Source organism: Ixodes scapularis, unplaced genomic scaffold, assembly GCF_016920785.2.
Source record: "Ixodes scapularis isolate PalLabHiFi unplaced genomic scaffold, ASM1692078v2 PGA_scaffold10__122_contigs__length_95168666, whole genome shotgun sequence".
NCBI classification, from domain to species: Eukaryota; Metazoa; Arthropoda; class Arachnida; order Ixodida; family Ixodidae; genus Ixodes; species Ixodes scapularis.
The window spans coordinates 92,025,756-92,046,599 of NW_024609836.1; the positions used below are offsets into that span (position 1 = coordinate 92,025,756).

At 47.0% G+C, this 20,844-nt stretch overlaps 1 protein-coding gene across 1 annotated transcript in view; it reads left to right on the forward strand.

The window, feature by feature from the left end:
• LOC8051264 (ovochymase-1) overlaps positions 1 to 20,844 on the forward strand; it is a 62,144-nt gene that overhangs the window by 27,309 nt on the left and 13,991 nt on the right. The window contains exons 4-6 of the mRNA XM_042288632.1: positions 4,961 to 5,069; positions 10,118 to 10,282; positions 17,968 to 18,129. Coding sequence (XP_042144566.1) covers positions 4,961 to 5,069; positions 10,118 to 10,282; positions 17,968 to 18,129 — 436 coding nt within the window. The remainder of the gene's footprint in view (positions 1 to 4,960; positions 5,070 to 10,117; positions 10,283 to 17,967; positions 18,130 to 20,844) is intronic.

The window sequence follows — 20,844 nt, forward strand, 5'->3', positions numbered from 1 at the left end:
TCTCTAACCAGTGCAAGCTACTTGAGCACATAATATATTCAAATGTCATAAAGCATTTCGAAAATAACCTCATCCTCTTTCCAAGCCCAGCACGGGTTAAGACAATCATATTCTTGCGAAACGCAACTTGTACAACTTGTTCATGAAATACACAGTAACATCGATAATAACATACAGACAGACGCCATATTCATTGATTTTTCTAAAGCATTCGATAAGGTATCCCACAGTTTACTCATGCTCAAGATAAATCAGCTTCACATTCATCCACTCGTAACATCATGGATAGGACAATTTTTAACCAATCGTACTCAGCATACCGTGATTAACAACCAGTCGTCAGCTTATTCTCCTGTAGCATCCGGAGTCCCCCAGGGCAGTGTTCTCGGACCTCTGCCTTTTTTGTTTTTTAACATTTGTAAATGACCTACCAGATCGCATAACATCCTGTGTTCGACTTTTTGCTGATGACTGGGTAATTTACCGATCTGTATCTAACCTGAACGATAACCTAACCCTACAAGCTGACCTTAACCTAATAGCCGACTAGTGTAAACAGTGGAAAATGACAATTAACTTTTTTAAAACAAATCTCGTTTCCTTCACACCTGCTCCATAGTCCTCTCTCTTTCACTTGCACCATGTGCAGCCAGGTAATTACCAAGTGTCCATCTTACAAATATCTGGGTGTTTACTTATCTGGCGATCTCTCATGGAACACGCATATAACACACGTCCTGTCTAATGCTAACCGCTCTCTTGGCTATCTTCGACGGAATCTGAAACTAGCACCATCATCAGTTAAACAACTAGCCTACACTACACTCGTAAGATCGCAACTTGAATACGCGTCATCCATCTGGTCCCCTTGGCAACATTCATTGATAACAAACATAGAGGCACTTCAAAATCGCGCAATCAGATTAATTTTTTTCAGATTGCTCACGAGACACCAGCATCACTTCTTTACGAATGAAAGCTAACCTTGATCTGCTCTCATCCAGAAGAACATCATCACGCCTGTTTCTTTTTCACAAGATTTACTATCATAACCATGACATCACAACTTCACTATTATCCCCAGCCACTCGCATATTTCCTCGCATTGATAACGGCTGTGAAGTTCGTCCAATTTTCGCCTCGTCAGTTTCGTTTCTTAACTCCACCTTGCCATTCACAATAACGGACTGGAATAGCCTGCCTATCAGTATCGTGACCCAGACAGATTATAATACATTCATATCCCAACTGACCATCCATCTGCATTTGCACTAATAGCAAAGTCAACTCGTGTTTATGGAAATGTTTTATTTGGGGTATGTTTCATCGGCTGTTTTTCCCTAAAAATGTTTTAAGTGTTTTTTTTTTTCTGGGTTCGCTGCTTTATATAACAATGTTTCCAGCATGTAACCCACTTTTTTGTTTGTTCCTTTATATAATGTTTCTTCAGCAGTTACTCCCACCTTGTGTAATGCCCGCAATGGCCTTCAAGGTTTAATAAAGGATGATGATGATGAATTTTACGTACTTTACAATATTTTTTTTTTCACGTAGCCCACACACCGGTACAGACATTTGTCCAGTCGCAGCACTAAATTTGAGATGGCCCTGTGGTAGAATTCGTCCGGCTCCCCGAACGCTCATTGTCATGCAAGTCTTCACGGCCTTTTGCAAACTCACCAGTCACAACACCACCACCTCGCACTTCTCAAAGCGAGACACCTCTCCCCAGACGTGGGCTGCATTTCCCTGTGGATTTCGATGGGCGTTCGTCCCTTGCTGCAAAGAAAACGAATCAAACTTCGTTGCCGTGGACGTGTGATCTTCAACAACTGACAGCAGCGCCGTGCCGCGGGGCTACCGATAGATAAGGCCGGGCCGGTCCAAGAAAGGTCCACCGCAGGGAATGGATATGTTCACTTCGCATTTACAGCCGTAATTTGATTAAAAAGAAAATAGGGGCAAAGACTTCCTGATTTGCCCACGTATCACGGTCTGGCCACACTGTCCACAAAGTCGAACCGGTCGCACCTGGTTAAAAGTTCGAAGGTTACTCGAACCGTTGCGAACCAGTCGAACCCCAAAAGTTCGACCTAAAAATCCGGTTCGACAAACGTTCGCGACACCCTTTGATAGCACTACGTCGCACACGCAGACAAATCTGGGCGGCGGGAAACGAACTTGTTCCGGACTCCGGGGGTGGACCATCTTAACCTATCATGCATTATTAGAGGACAAGTGCTCAGATGGTGATAAGGTGAAGCAAAGTGGAATATTTGGTTCGTTCTTGATGGGACACTGATAGGGTATCTATGCTCGCCGAGGTTTTTATTTGGACGTGACCTATAAGAGTCCAACTACCCACTGCAGCACACAATTTGCGGCTCGAAATTCGTTTTCTCTTTGCCCGAATACAGCCCGTCGAGTATTGGCCGGTTTCAGTTACGCTCACTATTATTTCTGTGGTCGTGTGCTGCACCGGTGAAAACTTTAGCGCAGTCCCCACGCTCCACGCGTGCTTTAAGTTTTTTTCTTAAAATTAGCTGAATGAGGGATTTTCGATGACGCTCAGCAAGTTGTTAATTTGAAGCATGTTTAGACCGATCTCACCATGCGTTCGACGCATGCGTGACGCCGCCATAACTTTAGTTCACAGGAGGCAAACGGCATTGCACGAGGGGGCTCGTGCCGTTTCGTGTTTAACACGCGCAGAGCTCCAGCCAAGTTGTCGCACGTGCAGAAAGACTAAAGTTCCCTTGATGCACTGCGGCAGCGGTGGCGTAGTGAAACTGGCTGGTGCGATCGGTCTATTAAAAAGTGAATTTGTAAATCTTAGTTCATTAGTTAGATCATTAGTGTGTGTTAGGACCCCTGACTTCCACCGCGGCTGGAAGTTTGTTACCGAAAAGAGTTTATTTTCATCTTTTTTTTTTTCCTGCGACCACCGTAGGACTTCTTGAAAGCCTTATCTGAAACACCGGCCATGGGCGTACCAACCCGGGGGGGGGGCAAGGGGGGCGCTTGCCTTCCTAGTTGTCAGAGTGGGGGGGCAAGGCATGTGTTTTGCCCCCCCTGAAACAGCCGCCACTGGGCAGGGCAAACACTGGCCGGCGGCGCCCAAGGGATAGCAAGGGCAGCGCGTCGGCCCTGGGGGGGGGGGGGGGGGAGGGGTGTGGTTTGCCCCCCCGCTCAAAAACATGTTGGTACGCCACTGGCATCGGCGGCCCACCCATGTAAAATCGCCCTCCGAGAAGGGGAAAAGGGGGGGGGGGGCAGCTTTGTTTGGGAGGGGGGGGGGGGCGGCCCGGCGGCCGCCCCCGTCGCCCCCTCGGATTTGCCCCAGCGAGAGCTCGAGGCCTCTGCTTTGAAGTCTCCTCCGCAGAACGAGCACTCTCGCTAGAAATGCACGTCTCAAAGCCACGAGCGCGGGCCAGCTCGCGCTTGTAGCTTTGGCTTCAGATGAGCAGAGTATGTATAGGGAGTATTCACTGGCGGCCATATTCGTGTGCGCTGCTGCTGAGCTCGTGCTGACGGCGAGCTTCCGCAGTCCTTCTGGAGCGTGCATTTAGCACCATCAAGGTTGCCGGTCTTAAAGGGCAACTCCGCTTCTTTTCCAGTAGTGCAAAACTATACAGTTCTCTTTGTTATCATCTACAAAACCCCCATGGCAAATATTACGACGGAATTCCGCCTAGAAGTTCATTAAAATCGCTGTCAAAGTTTGACAAGCACGAATCCGCTGGTTTTGGATGAGACGTGCGGGCCAGACAACACTGCCCGGCTGCATTTCCGCTTCCTCCAAATTCCTTCTCCCGGCACGTCCGCGACGTCATCAAACATGTACAGCTTCTTTTTTTTTTTTTTTTTCAATTTTGTTTTCTTTTTTGGGGAGAGCACGGGTGGCGCCAGCGCCGTGAAAGACGTGAGTGACGCGCTCGGCCGGCCCGGCGCTCGACTATTGATACTACTGGTAAGCCGATCGCCTCGTTGAGCGCGGCTTGTGTTACATCGCATACTTTTGAACACCAAGTAAAAGGAGGAGAGGGAAGCTGCTTTTGTAAGATTTTTGAGTGGCAGGTTAATCTTTTATAATCTTTTGGGAGGAAAATAGCGACGCCTGTGCTAATCCAGGAGGCACAAAGGAGGATCCTGATAAGAGGGGAGCTCCTTCTTCCCTTGTATATCACGTGGGTGTACATGCTTAGTGATGCCGAATATACAATGTTGTCCGGCTTTGCCACCGTTTCGGTTTCGGTTTGTGATCATGGCTAGAGTAAAATTACACGAAAAATATTTTATTTTTCGCGACACAAAGGATCGGGGATTGTTTTTGAGTGCTTCAAAAAGCAAAATCGGCCACTATCTAAAAATTTCTGAAATTAAGCGGAGTTGCCCTTTAACAGGCTATTAATGTGAGCTCGTTCTGAGCATGCCCTCTAAACATCGCCCTCAAATATGGCGTCCAGTGAATTCACTGGACGCAATATTTGAGGGCGTCATTTAAAGCTCATGCTCAGAACGAGCTCACATTGACTAATAGGCTGCTAAAACGACAATAATGATGGTGTGGAATGCACGTGGCCAAAGAACTGCGGAAGCAGGCGCTCAGCAGCGGCGAGATGTTTTGGTGGCGCCGTCCTATGGTTCCCCCTTGTGACGTCATTACATTGCGAAAAACAAGTTCGATGGTGTTTGTTATTAGTATGGTGGAAGCTTGAAATCATTGCGCTCTCAAAGGAACACTGCCAAGCACCGTTAAAATTAAAGTTCTTTCATTCCTCTTATTTGCGTCGATGATAAATCCCCTTTCCGACGTCATAGTCAGCGTTCGGCCAATCGTAGAAGGCCGACCACAGCGACGCTTTCGGTTGCGCACGTCGCCAACAGCCGCCAGATAAAACTCCCTCGTCGCTCAGCGATATGAACTCAACTTAATTAAAAACGCGCGCCACTCTTTCAGGAACGTAAAACGAATCAGGAACAGATTCTCCAAGATTGTGACGCAGAGTTCATTGGCGTCAGCTGTTCCGGTCAGACCTTCATTCCCGGGGAAAGTTGCGTGCAAACAGGTTTGGTGTCTCGATAAATTTTCCGAGGCAGTGACGTCGTATAATGGCACTGGAGAGGAGCCCGTTTCAAGGGAAACGAGCCTTTCTGCGCCGCAAACAAGCTTCCGCGCGGACGGCGTTCACAAATGCCGGTCTTCCATGCGTTCACCGCTGCTTTGCTCGTGCCTCTAGTGGTCGTGTTCCTCGTGTCGACCGTGTGGGCAAGGTGAGCACTTTCGGATAAGCCTTACTACATTCCGTCTCACCTTAACCTGGAATAACCGCGAAGGCTACACGCGCGCGGTAGGGAGCTTTGACTGTGGTTCCGAAGTATCGGTGGTCGAGTGTACGTACTGCAGCTCGGAGCACGTGGAGCGGCGAAAGCTTGCTCTGCAGAGTCCAGGCACCCTGGGTTCGATCCCTGCACATTGGGATTTGAGTGAGCATCGTACCGGCGTGTGTTCGAGTAACCATTATGGCATTATGCACGTTGCACTTTAGCAGTTAGACTACACTGGCTAGATTTCTCGTCAACACCGGAAACACTGTGATACCCAGGGGGGACTGGCTAACTGACTGAAAGTATTATTATTATTATTATACCTTATCTCACCCTAACGGGGTCTTACCAAAACATGTGCTACAAGCGCGAGCTTTTTGCGCTCGGCGAACGTCGTGCGGAGGAACCAGCAAAAAGAAGTTAATACGTTTGGGTCCCCCTATGCTCCGCCCCCAGCGCGAGCTCTTTGCAGCTAGATGCGTCGCTTACACCGCGAGCTTTTTGCCTTTGATAGTACTTCGGCGTACGCACAGCGAAATCCCGGCGGAAGGAAACTAGCGCGCGCTAGAGAAACCAAGCTTCTACTAAATTTTTAACCTCTCGCCGACTGTAATTAGAGTATATCATAATAAATCCAAGGTCTCAAAAAAGGTGACAAAAGCTTCGCGCCGAAAGAGACAGGTGGCGTGCCTTTTTTACGACCACGAGACCATTGGATAACGCGACGCTGTCAGACCGACCCGTTGTTTCCGGGTCCGTCGTCGCTCTTTTGGCTCATTGTTTCGGTATCTCCCCGCAGCTTCGATCTGCCGGAGAACAGCGTGGAGCGACATTTATAGTTATCCGAGTTCTAACAGCATTTCGGGCATATTCTGATAACTGGTCACAAATTCATTATATATAAAAACAGAAAAGAAAAATATGATTTGGAAAATTTAGATGATTAATTTGCTAATTGTCACTTTACTTTTCGTAATCTGACATCCGCCTCGGCCGATAACGTTATCCCGAAGGATTTCTTTATTCCAAGCGTTTATTTCTTTATATAAGAAAAAAATTTAGTAGTTTTTTACACTTCCTGCGTATATATTCGGTAATTAAAACAAAAGTATGCTTAGGAAAAAAAGGAAAAAAAAAAGAGGAGCAGGTAGCATTTTTACAATGGTCACTTACTCGAAGCCGTATTAAAAACCCTTTTCACTTTGTTTTTGTTTCAGATGGGATACTGCTTCCGACAAAACTCTACAAAGACACAAACGCTACGCAGGTCAGAAGATTCTTTATTCTCAAATGAGCTGTAAACTGCAGGAATTACAAGAATACAAAAATTGAAGTGAATTCAGAGCTGAACATTCACTCTCGGATAATCCTAAATGTGCGTACTTCACCGCGGTGCCCCCAAAACAGGGCGCCTGGATGCGCACTCCAATCGCCAATCATTGGTTTCCATTTAATCAGCTCGGCCAATGAGAAGATAGATTAGGTTCTTGCTTGTCCAATGAGAGTGGTCTCAATGGAATCACTTCAGCCACTGAGACGTTCCCGCTGGAACATGAAGTACGTTTTTGGTGATGGTAACTGTTAACGCCAAATTTGACGGGAAATGTCTCCCCTGCTAAATGAGGTAGCTTTCTACAGGGAGGGACTAAAGATGGGAGTAGGACGTGACAAATAATGGGCGATAACATCGGCAGTCCTGAGAGAAAGAACGACGAAGAAAGCGACAGAAGAGCGGAGAAAGAAAGCGGAAGAAAGTTTAGGCGTGTTTGTTTTGCCGCGACGAGCTGAAGTTGCCCGGGTGCTTATCAGCTTTATTTAGTTTCATGTAATGCGCGATTCCGGTGTTTTACTCCAAAGTAAGCTAGAAAAAAAAACAATGTGAATACCTTGCAGGTGATGTTTTGAAGCATCTTTACGCATATCAACGCGTTGCCGGCGATATGGATCCATCGGGAACCGCCAACAGGGACCGTCGCCGATCTTCGCGTCTATAACCCCCCAACGCATGGGACCTTTCCCTCTAGATTATTATATTAACTCTATAGATTTATTTGACTTCGTACATCTAAAATTTTCGTGGCCATTGCTGCCGCTATATCGCCGCACCAGGGCTCCTACGCGGATTGCCCCTTAATTCCATTGGCTGGCGTACTTAATCACGTCACGTGACCTAGCGACGACGAATGGCGCCCGCGTCAGGACTCAGAAGTCGCGGTGTGTCTCGGTACATAAGCAATTGCTCCTAGATTTACCGGCCAACCCGAAAACGTACTCTATGCATAACAATTTTGTTACGTATGCGCAATATTTTTGTACGTACCTTTTTTTTAATTTTTGTCACGTTTCATTATTGTTAGACTAACAATTGCGTGCATTCACATGCCTGATTTAATTAACACCGCAATAAAGCAGATGTGGTAATAAAAGTTAAAAGTTATAGCACCAGTCCTTGTTATAGGCGTGCCCCCATCCGTCTCTATCTGGTTTGAGCTGCTTATTTGTTTATAAATGTTTTGAGCCTAAAAACAAAAGAAAAACAAACAAGAAATAACTTCCACCCGCCAGTTCGCTTAGCGTTTGAGCCTCTGCCATATGCGCCATTAGGATCGAGGCATTTTGAAGAGGCTTTTTCTGCTGCCGTAAACGGGCCTCAGCGGATATGACGTCCAATCATTCGGAACACGTACGACTCCCCCACCGACAAAAGACGCTCCGGTGCCTCTCCTCTCCATTTACTCCTACATTTACTCTCTATATTTACTCCCGCAGGATTACTTTTATTGCGCAAGACAGCGGTACTCCAACTAGACCCCGCCCACCCCTAAACTGACAGTGCGGCGGAAGGTATACGCGTTCGTTGGTCTAGTCGTACGACGCTCTTGTCACGTGATCACGCTTCCGCCCATGCGCACGCTCAGAGACCGGGGTCACGTGATCAGAAGGAGGCGGCTGATCGGTCGGGCGAAGGCGTAGCTCTCACTGCACTGTCAACTGGGGCACGAACGGATTATAATGAGAAACGACGCGGACGATTGAAATGGTCGAAGGAGAGCGCACTTAAACCCTCGCTCTCCAACTCATTAATCCCTAAGGATGTTTCGGAGGCTAAACCCAGGTATAGTCTGCCCCGCACGTTTTACGTCCCAGTTGGTGTACTAATCCTCCGAAATGGATTTGGGGGGTTTAGAGCAAGTGGGCGTGCCTGACGTGCGGGGTAGTTTTATTGGCGTCCTCGCGGCCGGAAAAACAGAAGGCTCAGTTGAAATGAGGACACACGACTGCACCTCGATCGGTACCTTAGCCAATGTTGGCCGGCAAGCATTACCGAGGATGGACCCACATCCGTCCTGTGTTTTATGAAGTGATCGCCGCTTAACAGGGAGACACGGATGACAAATTCAAAGGATTCGATAGCCTTTTTATGCCCGTGGACAACTTTCTGCGGCATTATCGACGAGAAGAGGAGCGCGGCGTGCGCAGCTTTACTCCGTGGTTCATGCACGTGCTCCCGTACCTTTAACGGCACGGCCACCGCCCTCACACTGCACGTACATCGATTCATATCATAGCCTCGTATGTACTGACAAAGCCTGGCAGATCGCCGCGAGAAGCGGCCGCCGAAATAGAAAAGGTGGAGCGGCAAACAACGGATGAGAAGACAGCCACGTGACCGGCGCCCCGCTGCGGCGAGACGCCGAAATACACTTCTCCCGAGCGAACAAGTGTGTTTCGGGCCCTCGCCACTTCAAAAGCTGCGCGCTGATTTCCAGGTTCCCCAAGAAATGGGCCTTTGGTGCTCTGTGCTACCAGATCCTCGCGCTCCAAATCTGCGACCGAGCACTCCATGGATCCGTCGTCGAACTGCCAGGCTTTGTGAGTTGAGAGGAGGCCATGATCATAAAAAGGACACGGTGTTGGCTGTATATACATGAGGACGGTGTTATCTGTCATCATGTCTGCGTGAGGCGTGTTTGTTCCTCGTATGGACAGTCCTGTCCCGCTGGTCACACGAAAACTGTCCGCAGACATGAAATTGTAATTGTAATTTATTTGCACGGGATATTGTGTGTACATGGCAGCGTGCGTGGCTAAGCAGAATGGTTACCACCCTTACGCGTGTGTTCGAAGCGCGCATATGCAGTGTGCGGCTGGAAGGAGAAAAGGCTCGTTCACACTGGACTGCTTGCGTCGAGCTGTTGCCATGGCGACCGCACTGCACGACGCAACGCGGCGCAACGCAGTCGACGCAACTGCGTGAACGAGCCTCGACACATTTTGGCAAGCCTCGCGAAATTCGAATTCCAAACGTACATACCTAAAATTGGGCCCGCGATTGTAGGTTCGCCAGGAGCTTTTTTTTTGTCTATTTTAAGAGCTCAATTGCGGGGGATAGTGAAATGTTAAAAAGTAAAGCAAAATCGGAGGCCGTATTTTTCCTATGTCCTATATCAACCTTTTTGCTATCCGCATGCTGGTTTATGAGCTCGCTTCCGGATGGCTCGCTGAACGCAAAAACGCTATACTAATGCGGAGAGCACGTCGTCTGCTTCTTGTACGGGGGTTCCGGTGACGTCAGAACGACACAGGGTTCTGATTGGCTTTGATTGTAGGATGGTGGGTAGACCTCAAAGCAAGCTGCCTTGAGGTCTACCCATTATCCTTCAATCAGAGCCAATCAGTGCTCGGGGTTCTGACGTCAACACATCCCTTGCAAAAGAAGCAGACGAACTTGCGTTCCGCATAATATCCACAACGTCTTCGGCGTCTGCTACGTCAATCTCTATTGCAGCCTGCATCGCCGGGGGTTATCAGGCCGTCCAGTTCACCGAGTCGGCGTGGCTGTACAGCGACCCAGGATACGTGTACAGCGTCTACGTACAACGGACTCCTGCCGGGAAATTGGACACTATCCCGGCAAAAGGAAGCCTCACAATTGAAGAACGCTTCTCTAACGGTACGCATCCTAAACGCATATTAACGGTTACGGCTGTTTCACGCACTTGCGATTGCTTACGACCGAGTGCCTTAAATCCTCTTGGGATATCACGACGGGAGAACGCACTAGCGTCATCTATTAGGTAGCTATGGAACACGCAAAACCGTATATTTTCCGTATTTTTTATTGCGCATATTTTTTTATGGTTATAAACGTTTATTCTTTTCTCTTTTCAAAGGGACTTGAAAAAGTTATTCATATCCGCTTGTCGAACTTTTTTGATAAACACAAGCTAATTACAAGATCCCAGTTTGGATTCAGAAAGCATAAATCAACTGAACTTGCCTTACTTGAACAGAAAGAATTTATTTTGGGAAATCTAGAGAAACGAAAACTAGTACTTGGTATTTACGTTGACTTTACAAAGGCTTTTGATTTTCTAAACCATGAACTATTATTGAAAAAGCTGGAATATTATGGAATTCGCGGACAAGCTTTAACTCTTCTTCAATCCTATCTTGGAAACCGCAAACAATACGTTTGTTGTAATACTTTCGTTTCCACAGTTAAATCGGTAATATCGGGCGTACCTCAAGGCAGTATTTTGGGACCTTTTCTTTTTAACGCTTATGTCAATGATATTGTGAACATTGACCAGACAACTAAATTTGTTATATATGCTGACGATGCGACGCTTCTTTTTACTGCTGATAAGGCAGACCAACTTATATCTATGGCCAACACAGTACTAGATAAATTAGGACAATGGACCGATAAAAACGCTTTAAAATAAATACCAATAAAACAAAAGCTATGATATTTAGGCCAAAAAGATTAAGTTATTTCTCCATTAGAACACATTTATATAAACTCAGTAAATATTGAATTGGTTGAGTCATTCAAAACGCTTGGCGTTGTGTTTTCACAAAACATGTCATGGGACTATCATATTGAGTATTTAAAAAATAAATTAGCAAAAGTTGTAGGTCTGGTATATCGGAATCGATATATATTTCCGAGGTCGGTTAAATTATTACTGTATAAGTCTCTATTTTTTGCTCATTTAAATTACTGCCACCTAGTTTGGGGTACTACCACGGCAACAAATCTTAAGATAATACATTTACTTCAGAAACGAATGTTACGTATAATTGCCAATGTGCCATTCTGCTCGCATACAGAAAACCTGTTCAGAATTTATAATATATTAAGTATCCACAACATGTATAATTATAGGCTGTCTACAAAGTATAAATGTGAATTGTGCAGTAACAGTACTTATATAATTGAACTGTCTGGTTTAAACCAACGCGTCCCCAATTATCAATTTCGAAAACCTGATTACTGGAATGTACCTACTTGCCGATTGAACCTAGGAAAAGAAATGTTGTGCTATAAATTATCTAAACTGCTTAATTGTTTTAATCACAGTGATGTTGACGTTGGCACTATAAGCATGAAAGAATTGCGTGCGTTGATGTACCATTTTGTTGTAGACGACTAATGTTTTTGGTGTGTGTGTTTTTGGCGTGTGTGTTTTCAACGTGTTTTTTTTTTTTTTTTTCCTTGTCTCTCTTTTGCTTTGTCACTGCTGCAGAATGTAGTTCGGGGGCCGAGAGCTCGTCAAGCCGTTTCGTGCGGCTTTTTTTCTCGGCCTCCACCATTGTAAATGGAAAATAAAAAAAAATATATATATATATTTCTTATAAATAGTCCGCACATTTCTTCATCTCGCAAATACTTCGAAACCTTCGCTCTAGAGACTACTTCCCGGGTGACCTCATAGATGGCGCCTGCGTGCCAGTGCGTTCTCTCGTCGAAGGAGATCGCAAGAGCCCGGTCGTAAGGAAACGCAGGTGCATGTGAACGGGCCTTTGGATCTGAAAAGTGCCGTGCGCGATGGGAGGATGAGCATGAAGTTTCACTCGCGTATTGTCCCTGCTCAAATCGCATTTTACAAGTTTAACGGTATTCTGAGCTTCGTCATGCACTGAGATCCCCCTATTCTTTGCCGTGCTTGACTGGCCTTTGTGTTCCGCCAAAAAATAAACTTTTTTTTTTTATAAGCTGTTTTTTGTTTGTTTTTGTTTCGTGTTTTGGCGATTTCGAGCCACGTTCCGGCCAGAGCAATACCACCTAAAATAAATCTAGGCCTGCTCGTGACGTCATCGTTAGTAGATTGCCGACCCGCCTTAAGCTGACGCTGAAGTTCGGCAAGAGACGCTGCAAAGCGGCAGGCCAACACCACCTAGACAGAAGGCCTCCGCATGGTTTCCTCTTCTTCTATGAAACGTCATCACAGTCGGATCGCGCTCGGTCGGCTATCGGACCCGAGCCCGACCTTCGACGCGCTGATTGGCCACGAGCCGCAGCCGAACACTGACGCAGCACTCGTGCCCAATCTCTGGCCTCGATCGATCTGACTATGATGACGCGTGTGGAGGCCTTCTGTCCAGGTGGTGTTGGGCAGGCGCGTCGCTCTTGTTGTCGCCGCGTGCTAATGTTGGGCTCGTTCTGAGACGCCGAATGACGCTGTGTGGACCCACTAGACATGACGTTTGGGGAGAAAAAGCACGAGACTTGCCTTTTACGCTTCAGTATGACGCCACTTGGATGGATGAATGATGGGTGCTAATGGGTGTACCTTTTATGATGGGCGGTAGCTTGCGCCACCTAGCGCCCATCAGCCCTTTTGCCAGAGTTGCATGAAGTTTTATCTGTTATCGCAGGAAACTATGCCCCGACCCTCGGAAATAAATACCAACCAAAAATGGGTCAGCGCGTAGGTTTACTTTGCTGCATGAATTTCCATAGAACTACGGCCCCTGGTGAAGAAGCGTCCACGGGTTCGTGCCACGTGACGATCTCGGGTGCGCAAGAAGCGAATGCCCGTGGTTCGGAGTCCGGTATAGAGGCAAATGTTCAAGCACCCGCGCCGCCATCTCCGAGGCTCATACATAAAGTAATATAGTCTATGGCCATGGCCTCCTCGATATTCACAAAGCCTGGCAGTTCGACGAGATTTGGAGCGCGGGGATATGGTAGCACAGAGCGTCAAAGAGCCATTTCTCGGGGAACCTGGGCGTCAGCGCACAGCTTTTGCAGCGGCGAGGACACGAAACATGGTTTTCAAACCCGGCGGGAAAAGAAGTGGTAGCGCGAGGAGCACGAGCGGACATTCCAACGTTCGGGAGACGTGTGTTTCGGCGTCTCGCCGCAGCGGGGCGCCAGTCGCGTGGCTCTCCTTTCATCCGTTGTCTGCCACTCCACCTTTTCCATTTCGGCGGCCGCTTCTTGTGGCGATCTGCCAGGCTTTGTCAGTATAAAGGAGGCTAGGCGCATACGCGGAATTGCGCGCGATTGTTTTTACCGCTTCGCCGAGTCGCACGAGAGAGTCACGAGAACTGCCCGTGCGGCAGAGCACACGAGATCCACGAACTCGGCCTCTCGGCCACTGTCCAGTACGAAGATTGTAGAATCACGGTTGCAGGAGCGCCGTCTATCACCGTTTCAATCAGACAGAAGATCGACGCGTTGACGCGAGCAAACGAGGAAGCCAGCAGATAAGAAAGAACGCGCGTGCGCACTGCGCGGTTCTCGGCAGCAGCAGTGACGTCTGAGTGACGTCACTTCCGTGACCAAAGTTTTGTGACATCATCTTACCAACTTTGCACCCCCCCTCCCCCCAAAACGCGGAGAAAGACGCAGTTTTTCTTAAAAAAAAAAGGGAACATCGACAAAGCGAAAATGATATTGCCTTAGCTGATAAGTAAAAGTTGAGGATGAAAGCGCGCTCCTCCGTGAGAAAGTTTGCGTCTCATGGGATCCTCGTATCGGCATCGTTCTCAACATTTAAATATTTATTTCGAGCGGCTCATATTTTGGTACGCTGACACATTGATTAGGGCAAGTAAAACATATTCACGTTTGTTTAGAACACACTCGGTTTTCCCCATCTGGAAAAGCAGAGTGGTGACCAGTGTTCAAGTAAACATACTCTTCGGTGAATCTTTCGCCATCTAGTGGCGGCGTTTCAAAACCACACGCGGCCGTGAGGCTGGCCACTTTCTATGTCGCCACTCAGATAGTCAGGGTGTTTGAAGTACTTGCGGTACCGCCGCTGCACCAACGCTACTTGTAAGATGCATCTTCGTAGCTTTGAGCCACGTTATTGTGTGCAGAGAGAAGCAAATGGTAATAAGAAACACAAGCTGAAGAATCATGTTTGTCTTATCAGTCTAAACAGCACGAGCTTTGTGCAGAAACGAAATGCGCACGCAAACCGCACGCATACGCACGGAAATCTATACAGCGGTTTAAGAACAAAACGAGCGTGTTGGTAGCGGTAATTAGACACGAGGAAGATACATAGAAAGGGGGGACGGAGTCTTCGTTGTCCGTCCCCCCTTTTTATGTATCTTCCTCGTGTCTAACTATACAGCGGGTTCCCGAATTCGGGTGAAGCCTTTAAAGCGACCGCATAAATAGACTTGGTAACGTATCGCGCTACGATTTACCACAAACGTGCCTGAAAACAAAATAAAAGCACCGCATAAATAAAAAAAAAACTTATTTTGGTAAAGGAAAAGAAACGATAACTGTTTGTTTCTATTATATGCACCATTTGCCTGGCGCAACCGAGAGATGGTCGCAGAGATACTGCTCGTACATTGTACAAAAAACACGGTGTTCGTTGCGGACATATGACCACAGGATTACCTGCGGATACACATCATGCGTGTTCGGAGCATGTTTGCTTTTTACACGATTCGAACATGTCTGCAGAAGTTTTAAGGCGAAAGCCCTATATGTCCCCTCACGCGACAAGGCGTCGGCGTTGTCCCCGAAAGATGACCATAAAAATACGTCATCAAGCACGCGCCGCTCAAGGTCGGGGCAGACGCGCCTCAGAAATAAAACACAAAGAAAAGCACAGCAACGCAAATGCTTCGTTACGAAAGCCGTGGAGCCGGCGGGGGCGCCGCGCCTGCGCAGTGGGGGTGCGTGATGTCACCGCCGGAGCGCCGTGTGCAAAAGGGGCGCTTCGGACTTCATCTGTGCTCGTTGTGTGCTTCGTGCGTTGGACTGTGAGACGACCGCGCGGGACAATAAAGGCCCGTTCACACTCTTGCGACCGAGTACGAGTGAGAGAGACGAGATCTCTTAAAACTTCTTAAATGTCTTTAGAATCAGGGAACACACTGGCATTGTGGCGCCATCTATGCGGTGACCCTGGAAATGCATTTCACAAGAGCGAAGGTTTTGCGGGATTTCCGAGGACAAATGTGCGTAATACCCATAGAAAGGCTCGTTTATAACATTGACAAAAGTCTTTCGAGCCAAAAAAGAAAGGATATTGCGCGAGAAATAAAAAAAAAAAAAAAAAAAATATGCCGGACCGCCGAGTTTACACTGCTTCCCAATAGATGGCGCCAGTGTGTTCTCTGGTTTAAGAAGTTTTAAGGAACCCAGGTTTAAGAGGTCGCAACAGTGTGAACGGGCCTTAATGCTTTCGCATTCCTACACGTAAGCAGTCTTAGGGCCGGTTGCACCAACGCCGCTTACCTTAACCCAAAGCGGCGCTTTCCTAAGCCGGCTTAGCGCCCTAAACCGAGCTTAGGTAAGCACGGGTTTAAATTCCGGTTGCACCAACGTTAAGCCGGCTTTACAGACGCGCCCCTAGCTAAACGCTGGATTTGCGTAGGGAATCTAGGGACAAACAGAGCAAACTAGGGAACGCTCAGAGCGACGAATACGATTGGCGGAGAGGAATCACGCGATGTAAACAAAAAGAAAAAGAAAAAAGAAAAACTGCCGTAGTAGTCGTCGTCGGCGTCTGCTTTTCGCTGTATTTCTTCGGTGAGTAACAAATTAAAGGCCTCCAAATTCAATCATTTTTTCGTTTAACTTTCAATAACAGAAGTCAAAGCTTCAAATAAACACGAATGCTCTTTACATCTTTGATTGTGTGTTTAATATCGGTTGATAACAGGATATTTTGACAGTGGTAGTAGTTTTCGTGCTCACATTTTGAGGCGAAGGAGCCATCGGGGGCCCCAAATCTCACCGAACGCGAGAAGGACACTCTACTCGCTACATCGCTGAAGACAAAACATCATGGATATAAGTAGGCAGGTAAGATGACTACTAAAACCAAGTCAAGCCTGAGACCGATGAAGTTCAAAACAGTGACGAACTCGCCACGGCAGCTGCGAAAATGCCCGGAAATCTTCGAATAGAAGTCGTCGAGAGGTCAGGTCAAGAGTCCTTGCATCGACGGTACTCGTTGCTATCAGCAAGGTGACAGAACTGCACTGTACCGTCGTTGAACATCCGCTGCAGCCTCAAACGGACTTCAGTTTCACACTGTCGAGTTCAAAACAAAAAAAAAACTTCCATTAGTACATCACATCGTGCCGATAAGAACGGTCGTCTCTTCGCATCACCTGCCCCAGCTTGCCCCGATACAGCAATGAACGAATCTAACATAGTAGTCGTTACGATTTGTCGTCACCACGAATGAAAGATATAAAGCAAAATATTCCTAAAAAATCGCGATCACCAAAAAAGTTACGGAGGACACAACAAGGCGCAACTTTCAACTGAATTTTATTGAAAACGTGTTCCGGTATATAGTCTCAACCATCGTCACAATGACAACAAACGACAAAAGTAAAGGGAAAACACCATCACAGAGCACAACTCGGAAACAACAGTATCTCGTTCTCGGGAAACGAACGAAAGATATAAAGCAAAGTATATATAAAAAAAAAAAAAATGCGATCACCAAAAAAGTTACAGTTATGGAACGATACAGTTTTCTGAAGCCAAGATTCTACTCGCGAGATAAGGAAAATTCACTGAAGACTGTCTCAAAACTCAGAAAACGAAAGAAATTGAATTTTCGCTGTTTTATTACTTAAAAGCGCCGCAATCTAATGCAAACGGCAGAGGTGTCGACAATCAGCTGATCGCCGAGATCATGTACCGCCACTATTCAACGCGCTGATCAGATCGAAGGATACGCGCTGCAAGTGTAAATAAACAAGGTGGTAAATAACAATACGTTACAGCTATGCGAAAATTAGTAAGTACATACGAATAAGCTCGTTGACAGAAGAACCAACGGGAATACAGACGTGAGCCCCACAGCTCCGTACGTTTCTCGGTTAGGGCTAACACGCCCTGAAAGTGGAGAGCCAACTTGAAAACAGGGGTCGATAAACACTTCACGCGACAATATTTTGCATCCTTGTCACAATCGAAAGTCATTTTGTCGAGACTTTCACGCTGATATAGCCTAAAACACTTTGCACAACCAATTTCGTCCACCGCGTCGACCGTGACAAACCAGCCGCCATCTTTTTAATCCAGGATTAAGAAACAACCAGAAGCAAAGCGCCCAATGTTGAGCGCTTAAGTTAAGCGTAGTTTAGTGCTAGGTTTAGCGATAAGCGAGTTTGGTGCAACCGAACGAAACCGAAACTAAGCTTAAGTTCCCGGCTAAGCTCCGCTTTGCGCTAAGCGACGTTGGTGCAACCGGCCCTTAGTGTCCTCCTGTAATTTTGTTGTATGACCAGTGTGGCAGTCCTACAGTGAATGCTTCAGGCAGTGTCTACAGACTGTTCTGTACGATGCATTAGCGGTGTGTGGCCGCTGCTTTGAACGACTTGAATCCCAAGTCCCATCTCGACTCCCCGCAGGGAAAGTCCGACTCCTCGCGAGACTGAAGAACACGACGCAAGGTGACGACGTCATCGTGCAGTCGTCCAGCAACGAGGTCCACGTGAACTTCGGCTTCGGCGACTTCAACGTGTCTTACGTCGCCTGCTACGGGAGACCGCCCCACGACAGGAAAGTTGGACGTGAGCGAGGTTCTCTTTAAACCCGAGCTAATGGACCTTTTCCACATACCGACGGCACCAAACGGTGGCTGCACAAACTAAAAATCGAGGAAGTGACCTACCTGCGCTACCAATCATTAATGGGAGCTACACTACCAGTTTCTTCGCTCTCTGAGCTGCGGCGCGTGCCCAACGCGACTTTAAAGAGGGGCGTCCGTGGCGTCCACCCAAACGTCGGGTGTTTCCGTCCACTTTCTTTTTTTGTGTAACACAATTATATATATGCTGCAATTACGTGTTCTACTCGCTGATCCACAGCCTCCTTTCGAATTTCCTCGATTTTTCGTGCCGACTTCTTCCGCTTGGCATCGGGCGCTCGCGCGTGCGCAGAACGCTTCTGGGAAAAGGTCCGTTTTGATAGTCACTGGTTCGCCTCATAGTTAGTTTAACACATTATTATATACATTTGATTAAAAAAAAAAAAAAAAAGAAACACGACGTACGAGCATTTTTTTTTTCGCGAAGTTATGAAGTATTAAATTTCGGTCTGAGACGGTGAAAGGGTCTACGGGTGACACTGAAAACGCGACGTCAAATGTTGTAATATTGGGCAATATGAGGGTGGGGATATAGCTTGTCCGCGACGGGTTACAGGGTTTCAGGAAGTCTGATGGGGAGTAAGGAATGCTAGTTAATTTCCGCCAGCAAAACAAAACAAACAAAAAAAGTGTGCGCGAACTATTGTGTTTTTTTTTTAGCCTACCTGCTCGACTTGCAAGTTATACAACATAGGACGTCACCCCAGCGGAGGGTGCGGCAAAATTTGAATGCTGGTTTTTGCATCACCTTCATTTGCTGTTTCTCAACAGCTGTTTTGAATTTAGAAATGATAAGCAGCATGCCGGAAAGAGCGTGGACATTTCGAAAACGTGTTTAATTTGTTCGGCGTCGGTGCTCGTGGAGACCATGGGCGCGTTCAGTAGCGGCCCCGGAGTCAAGGAGTTACTGACTCCTTCCACTGAACGGTCAAAAGTCACTTCCGGTGCACGTAACTCCGGGGCTTCGGAGTCAAGCTCCGAAGCACCGAGTCTGGAGACGGTGCACGTAGAGTCAAAGGAGCTAAAGTTGACGTCATTTCCTAACTGGTGACGATTTCCGGCGCTAAGAGAGAAAATAACAAACAAAATGGCGGGATAAGCTGCTTCGGTTCTGTCGCGAATGTGAGGTTTGCTCGCTTTTGTTAATGAAAAGTGCTCAAGGTAAGACGAATAACGCGTTTGAATTTCTTTTTGAGGTAAGGCTCTTTCAGCAAATGCATTGGACCGTATTTCGTTGGGTTGGAATATGTTAATAAACAACGTAAATGTTCATTTGATGCCGTGTCTTGATCGCCGTTGCACGGAAACTCGGTAATATTGACGAAAGTCCTGTTCGCGCTCAACAGAGCAAGACAGGGTATGAACGCGACTTTGGAAGCCGGTTGTACACTCATACCGATTCATGTTTTGTTTGCGTAGCTAAACCGGGGTGCACGTTCGCTGAGGCTCGCTTCGGCCAACAAAACCTTGATCGCCGAGTGCGGCCAAACTTCCCGTGTGTATACGAATACATTTTATAGGAAGTTCGTTACGAAGGGCAAAACAAACGTACGGCCGTATAAAAGTATCGCAACCGGCGGCGTAGATTCGCCGAGCTCTATATTTTGCGTGTGCTGACGACGTTTTTTGGTCGGCTTTCAGGGGGCGCGCAGGTTTTCTGTCAAAAGAAAAAAAAAATAAGTTGACATTTAAGAACTGCATTCGTTCTAAATAGCTTTTAGACACACACACCAGTGAAAAAAAAAGCCTTTGCACCGCCAAGCGAAGGGCTCGATCGCGTTGCATCGCTTCGAACAGTAGCGCTGATGCGTACAGTCACCCGCTTTTTCTTCGAGACTTCTTTAATACCGGCATCGAATAAAAGCGATCGTGCTCGCCATCGTCTGCTTCCAGTTTATTCGGAGACCGTCTGGCACAGGGCAGGAAGCGGAAATTGCGTAGAAGCAGGTTTGGAGCCGCGGGTTTTTTGCCGTTCAGTAGGCGCTCCGATGACTCCCACTCGAGTGACTCCGTTCGGAGGCAAGGGAGGCGCTACTGAACGCGCCCAATGGAAGACCGAGACCACAGAGCGGATGAAGACGTCGTCCTTCTGCACGGGTTCACGCTGCAAGTTGCTCCTTTGGCGTCATATGGAGCTCAAGAAGCCACCAGAAAGATACTTTGAGAAGTCCCCGAGTGGCATAATTCGAAATGATGCCCTTGGAATACCAGTCAGCATACACGTTTCCACCTGTCAGCCATCGGAGAGCGTGGTGCATCACGGGAGATGTGTTACAACCTGGCAGACTTGGGAAGTAATCCGTTACCTTTTCAAGTAATTTTGTAATTGCAGCATTACTTCTTTGCGGCAGTAATTTGTAATGCAATTTCGTTAACAAATATTCGTAATGGAGAGGGATGGGCAAAATACATGCAAATATGCATCGAAATACAAATACAAAATACTTTGTCACAAATGTATTTAATTACAAATCTAATTACATTTCCAAAAAAAGCATTTAATTACAAGATACAAATACAAACAAATGTATTTGGTCTCCTCCAAATACTTTTCCAAATACATTCCTTAAAAGTTGCGTCAGCGACTTCAGGGCACCGGCAACGGGTTTCTGGGTATCTCATTTTAATTTTTCATCGC